The sequence below is a fragment of the Cynoglossus semilaevis genome, chromosome Z (assembly GCF_000523025.1).
Source record: "Cynoglossus semilaevis isolate Cse_v1.0 chromosome Z, Cse_v1.0, whole genome shotgun sequence".
NCBI classification, from domain to species: Eukaryota; Metazoa; Chordata; class Actinopteri; order Pleuronectiformes; family Cynoglossidae; genus Cynoglossus; species Cynoglossus semilaevis.
The window spans coordinates 11217674-11225095 of record NC_024328.1 but is presented as its reverse complement, the minus strand read 5'-3'; the positions used below and the strand labels follow the sequence as shown (position 1 = coordinate 11225095).

At 36.6% G+C, this 7422-nt stretch overlaps 1 protein-coding gene across 1 annotated transcript in view; it reads right to left on the bottom strand.

Moving 5' to 3' along the window:
- Positions 1-7422, bottom strand: part of nf2a (NF2, moesin-ezrin-radixin like (MERLIN) tumor suppressor a) — a 34774-nt gene that overhangs the window by 3224 nt on the left and 24128 nt on the right. The window contains exons 13-15 of the mRNA XM_008336243.3: positions 6222-6327; positions 4215-4333; positions 2843-3002 (exon numbers count right to left, since the gene is read on the bottom strand). Coding sequence (XP_008334465.1) covers positions 2843-3002; positions 4215-4333; positions 6222-6327 — 385 coding nt within the window. The remainder of the gene's footprint in view (positions 1-2842; positions 3003-4214; positions 4334-6221; positions 6328-7422) is intronic.

Sequence of the window (7422 nt, the reverse complement as noted above, 5' to 3'; positions counted from 1 at the left end):
TGGCCATGTGCTGTTGACCTTTTTATTTTTTTTATTTTTTTTTAGATGTGCTGACTGGTTGACACAAAGATCCTTTTTTTTACATTGGCTGAGAGAAAATTCAACAGTTTTTAGGTTTGGAGTTCACCTTGATAGACAATAAATAAGTAAAATAAATAAATAGTCTAGACAGACAGTCTACGGCTGCAGGAATAACCAGACAGGCAGCGAGAGCAGAGCAGTAAGAGAATCAATGCCAGTCAGAAGAGACACTGTTAACACTTCTTCCCTGGAGGTTTTAACAACATGGAGATTAATTTGTTTGAATCCAAGCGAATGCCATATGTAGTATACCCAACCATTGCCTTATATGGTACAACAGAATGAAGGGACTAACATCTGCAGTGTAAAGCGATTTAAGGAGCTGGCCAAGGTAATTATTGTATGAGGGATGAAGGAGGACAGTAAGGGACATCTACTGTAGATTACAGTGGGGACCTGGACAAAAGTCAGAGACAATTGTATTGACAGGAAAAGAATTCCCTCTCCACACACACACATACATATACATATATAAATATATACATATATACACATATATATATACATATACATATATACATAAATACACACACATATATACACATATATAATATATATACATATATAGACACATATATACACATTTATTCTTAATTAACCCACAGGCCAGACTATTTACCCACTGAGCCATTCATGCATCATTGCATCTTCCTGTAGAGTGAGATCTCAACCACCAACCCTCGAGTCTCAAGTGGTAGACTGTATTCTCCAGAGGAGTCAGTGATACAGTCAAGTTTCAAGGTTTCTTCTCCTTAATTCCGTGCCCTTTATTTCACTGCGGTTTGTTTTGTGTGGAGTCAGTAGAGACTGAAGTCTCCTGACAGTGCTAACAGAGCTGAACATGTGGCCTGATGGAGAAGCAGGAGCACCTGCCCGTGTTAAGGCCGCATTCATTATATGAAATAAATAAAGAGAAGAGAAGCACGTCTAATCTCCAAGTGTGTCAGACGACACAATAGAAGTATTTTATAATTGTACCTTTTTTTGTTGTTGATATGTTTCATAACTGCAGCATCTAAGCTAATGATTCACTTCTATCAACTAATATGAATAAATTGCATTCCAGTATTTTTTCTTCTTCTTGTGGTTCTGTTTTTGAATTTATTTTTGACAAATACTGGGTAAGTGTTCAAGTTATTTTTATTCATATTTAAAGAAAAATGGCTACGAATTGAATGTTTGAATGTTACAGAAAAAAAGAAAAAAAAATGAATTCAATAAACATGATCCAACACCAGACTTGACCTAGACAATAAAACCTACGAAGGATATATGTGGGAGACGACTGAGACAGTGAACAAGTTTGTGTCATTAAAATCAGACAACTTCAAAATCTACCAAACAACACAGTGACCACGAAGAATGAATGCCAGAGTGCCACAGTCTTTCAAACAAAAGTTTTTTTTTTAAAGTCTAACAATGTCGACCTTACTCCAAAAAGCAAATAAATAGAGAGATAAATCCCCAGAAAAATTAATTTATTCTAGGGCTGTGGAATGATGCACTTAAAATAATAATTAACAATTAATAACATGGAAAATGTGGATTAATCACAATTCGTTGTGATTAATCTTGATTGCAATTAAACGCAATCAACATTACATGTCATTCTAATAAAACATCATTAATTATTATTAAACGTGACTGTAAGTAATCATAGTTAATCATAGTTAATTGTGATTAATCACAATTATAGTTGATAATGATTGGCTGAAATAAATCCACTTAAATATTCTATCAAGGTCTTTTGTTTTTTTCCAGATTAATTCCACCCAGTACTGCAGTATTCGTGTAAGTTAGCTAGCTAGAAGCAATGCTGTACCTGCCTTTTTTTGTCATATTCCACCCTCCTTCCACCCGCCCCCTCCTGACAGGGAGCTGCAGCTGCTTTACATAAAATGTAAAAAAAATATATACTGTATATACAGAATGTGAAGCCTGCTCTACTGACAAATGTGTTAAATACTTTTTGTGTATTTATAACAACCTCTCATAAGGCTTACACTTAATCCTTTCTAAAGCTGCTGAAAGTAAATCAATAATGTTGGATGCACTGACAGCTCCCGACCAGTAGAGCAACACTCACACTACACTGATGAAAAAAAAAAAAAAATCCAACTTCTAACACAGCTCACTTCAATGAAAATTTGCTTCCAACATCACTAGGACTTTATTTAGTGAGCCCATTTTTAAATCCCAAATTTTGTCCACATGAACTGGGACTAAATGTTTCTGGTAACTAAATGGAAGTACAGATTTAATGTTTGCCTCCAGTCCCTGCTCAAAGATGGGCCTTTTAGACCGTATAGTAACAATTACCATAGTGCATGCAGCGGTGCAGTGACAGCGAAGCTGGTATAAAGTCAAAGGGGACTTACGGTTGTAACGCAAATATCTCTACGTCAGTGTTTTTGTCATATCGAATGCAAATTTTTGGTTTGGTGTGTTTTGGTGTCAATATTGTCCATAGTTCATACAGAGTGGTTGCAACAAAACGACAGAAATCATCCTGACGGCCAGCTATTCAAATGTAACTGCTTCTCACTGAAACAGCCATCAGTTATGACTGTCAACGTAGCATTGTTCATGCATGTTAAAAATACTTTTTCATGGTTTTGGTTCTAGCAATGACAAGTTCGGGCATAAAAACCAGATATGGTTCAAATCCTACCCTGACTATAGAGTGTTTAGCAGGCACTAAAAATAGAGTAGAAATAGGTAATAAGAGTAGAGTAGAGTAGAGCAGTAAAGGACAAGTTACCTTTTTAAAGTTGCTGTGCTTGCTGGTGCCCTGCTCAGTGTTCTGGTTGTGAATGATATCCAGAGGAGTCTCTCTCTCTTTCAGCTTCAAACTTTCAATCTCCGTCTTCAGCTCGTTCAGCTGCTCCTGCAGGTGCTTGCTCTTCTCCATGTACTCCACTCTGAACACAGACAAATTGGCCACAGACAATAGGATTTAGTGGCCTTCTAAATCCCTGACAATTGAAACTAATGTGCTTTGTATCTGTACTTTGTCACAGGAATGTAGTGCAGGAGCGGCCAAACCGCTGTCCACAGAGGGCCGCTGTGGCTGCATGTTGTTTTTGTTTCAACCAAGCAGTAGCACACCTGAGTTGACAGGTCTAATCAACTGATCTCATTTATCAGAGAGCTGATTGGTCAAACTATGTGCTCTTGGTTGGCTGGAACAAAAACCAGCAGCGACACCGGCCCTTTGAGGAATCGTTTGGATATGCCTGCTGTAGTGTTTACGTCACTTTTTATGAGAAAGTATGAATTTTAAACGACTCTATTTTAATATTGGAGTGTGTATTTACAAAGAGTAGATCAAATAGTGATGATATATATAAATAATCAAGTTTGCATAACATTAATTATTGAAATAAAAAAAGCATATTTGGTCTTTTGATCCATGTATGCTGATGACACTGCTAAAAATTTGGGAGATGAAAACATTATCGAAATAAAATTAAAAGCTGATGGTGAAAGTCAAGTATGGATTTAAAAGGACATTTGTGCTAAGAAAGTAAGTCACAGTTTAAATACATATATATATACACACATACACACATATATAAAAAACATATATATACATATATAAACACATATATACATATATATACATATATACACATAAATATATACACACGTTTGTGTGTACCACAGGAGAGGTGGGAATTGAACTGTGTTACTTTTCAATTAACTAGCTTTTTTTCACTTTTTCACAATACAACCAACCAATCACCAATAATGGCTTCACAGTCTGTGGACTTTGACCTAATTACTTCAATTTGTGACAATAAAGACCCAGGTAATTTACTCAACTCCAAAGAGCAGGGTGTTGTACTTATTTAAACATTTCCGTGCCTGCAACCACTGACACCCTGGATGGAAGAGAAATTAATTCCTTGAAAGATGACAACAACATCATTGCCATCTCATACAGAAGGTCAGTTTCTCATCTGAAGTGTTGGATTAAAATATGGATATATTTTAATCCAACACAAAATATCAGTTAATCGCTGCCCTCTGATTACACATAATTACATCAGCAACTGTATAAACTGGAAATCTGACCCTGAACACGGTTCAATTTGTCAGAAATATCAGTGAGGTGGAGTGGAGTCACTCACTTCTCTTTTTCTATCTCCATGGAGAGGCGTTTCATGTCGGTGTCTTTAAAGTCGAAGCTCAGGTTCTCTCTGCTGAAACTCAGGTCCGGAGGCATATTGTCGGACGGGAGCCCAGGGGTCTGGGACGGAGCAGACGGAGAGATTTAAACCAAAACATTACTACTATCGTCTAACATTTGTCTTGAGCTGTGTTTTGTATATACATTTAAATCAGACATTTAGATGTTAAAAACTATCCGAGATAAATTACACGGCACAATGATTTTTTTGACTTCTAGAGATCAGCCTTCTCATCTACTTCTGGCCTCTGTTCTGGTTATTTAACTATATTTTGCTACTGTCTTTCTAACACATTCCCACAATTGCTTTCTTCTCCATTTCTCCCCTTGTCGCTAAAAAGATATGAAGTACAAACAATTATGTTAAGTATGTACATTTGGTAATGGTGAAATATTAATAGTGCTCTAAGAAATTATACAAAAAAATACTACTCTCAAATTTATAGATAAATCAAAAATAGAACATTCCACTATCAGAGTGACATACTATGTGTAAATTCTGTTTTTCAAATACCAGCACCACAACAACCGGAACCATCTTTCCACCTGAATGAGATGCAGACCTCATATCCACTATAAATGTAAAACTATTTCTCACTACATGCAGCCAAACTTCTCACTTGACACGCAGGGTACATGGAGGGAAACTGCGGGCTGATGAGAACGTGAGTGGTGGATGTTGCGATATGAGTATGTTAACGTTGGAGCTGATAAGGCTGCTGTGCTTTTCCACTGCCACCGCGTCTTTTGTATGTATAGGATTTACTGTGTGTGTGTTTATGAGTGTTTTGTACCGTAAATGTTTTTCATTTACAGTCTGACAGAGAGAGGTCGTACATCACTGTGAGTTTTCTGCTGTGTGTGTGTTAAATCACGCCTACAGTACAGACAGTATTATATAATACCTTACATGATGTTTACATGACATTGTTTGTAGTATTTTTATTGGTGAAGACATTTCATCAAAGGTCTCAGCCAATATATTTTAGTATATTGACAATGTAACATATACACTCTAGTATATATATGTGTATGTGTTTGTGTGTGTATAGCTAATTGAGTATGTTTGTTAGTGGATATATGCAGCATTTTGAAGCTGTTTTTAATTTAATTTATTTAACCTTTGACCTAAAACTACAACTCTATTATCAGCTTATAAACTTTTGTTAAATTTCTTGCATACAAAATATAGTCTTTTAATAAAAATGTTTACTGAATAAAATACTGCACATTAACATGTTACTCTGCACATACTAAAACATATGTAGTAAATTTAATTTATTATGTAATTAATGGCCAGTTTTAGAGGATCAGACTGAATAGAACAATAAATGAGGTCATTTAAATCAATGATCAATCATCAGCGTAATATAGTAGTACTACTGACAGACATCTTATACTGCGAAATACAATATTGTATATTAAATACATTCAGATTCAACAGTCAGTTATTTGATGAACAAAAACAATGATAAACTAATTAAATGAACGCATAACTCAGATGATCACTTGTACATAACTTGTATTACAGACGTACTTATGTCCAAAGATGTCCAACATCTTAATAACTGAAACAACTGTCTCCAACTTTTACCGTGACAGCTTTGTCAAGCGTTGAGTTGTGTGATGTTAAAATAAAATCTGAACTAACATCAGATTGCTTTGCAACACATTTTGCTCGAACTCCAGCTGATATTTTGTATTTCGCACAAATGAAAGAACATTTGAATAGAACTAGATTTCAGTCATTGGACAAGAAACAAGTTGTGTCCTGTTTCAAAGATAGGAATTCTCCAAAAGTGTTTGGACTTAAACTATCTGTCATTTTTCTTTTCACCCTTAAACTGTTTTTAACTTTGTATATATACATGTTTTTTTCCTAAAATCTTAGTCAGCTCCGGACCTAAATGCCTTTCACTGTTCATTTAAAAATCGATGTGACTGTTACCGCATAGACAGCCCGGCTGGTGATCTCCAGAAGCTTGTGCTTAGCCCTCCGTTCTGAGTCCCTGGCTTCTTGCAGGTCTTGCTTCAGCTGATCAGCCTCTTTGGCTCTAAGAGACAAAACAGACAAAAGATACAGTTTCTATTTCAATTTTCACTTCCCCGTCTTTTCAAAAGTGTCTCGGCTGAGTCTGAAAGCATCTTATGTGACAATCAACGGCCACGTCAACCGTGGGATGTGGACTTGTTATTACCGAGATGATCAATGCACCACCCAGAGGGACGATCATGACCAACTCTATTAAACAACCATCAACTTTTTGGACATTGATGAAATAAGAAATAGTTTAGGCCCACGATTTTACATGCCTCCTCTGAGTCATCTGTTCGCAATTCCACAGCACTTGCTCTTGATGTTGGGGAGCTGTGTTGTTGAAGGGTTTGAGCGAACAGCCATCTGCACGTTGAGTGTCACAGGTTTAAATTTCAACAGCACAGCAAGTGCTCATGCAGAACGCCAGTTCCTGCCAAGTGGATAATGGGTCTCATTCAGTATGATAGACATATAAATTGTGTAATAGAGGCTTGTGATACCCTTAGTGTTAATGTACAGTCTTTTAAAGTCGAAGTGTCCTCAACTTTTTCTATTCTTCTTGCAATGGACATTTATTATGTATTATGTAAAGCAAAGTACTGTTTCATCCCTTTTGGAAAATGGAGGTTCATTCATTCATCCTAATTCATCCTCTACTCTATAGAACTTTTTTTGGAAGGATTTGAGCCCAGCAGTCACTGTAGCCAGGACAGAGTACAGTCTGGACAGTTAGCCAGTCCATCACAGAGCCACATGCATAGCTCACCCACTCACATCTAAGGTGACTTCAGGAAGTACAGTTTATTTTCTAAATAATTAAAACATTGTTATTCCTACAAAACTGTAATTATATAAACTGAACAAATGAAATAAAATTACAAATGAACGCATTTTCCTTACTGGTGCCCAAACAAAGAAAATATTGCAATTAAAATTAATCTCGCTTAACGCCCCTGGTAGGGTCTCCCAAGGCAAACAGGTCCTAGGCGACGAATCAGACAAATAGTGGTTCAAACCCCAACCTTGATGAAGAAAATAAATAAATCAAAGAGGTTCACGTCGCCCGGATTGACGTCACCGGGGACGTCGTTGGGGCTCGCAGGCGAGCGCC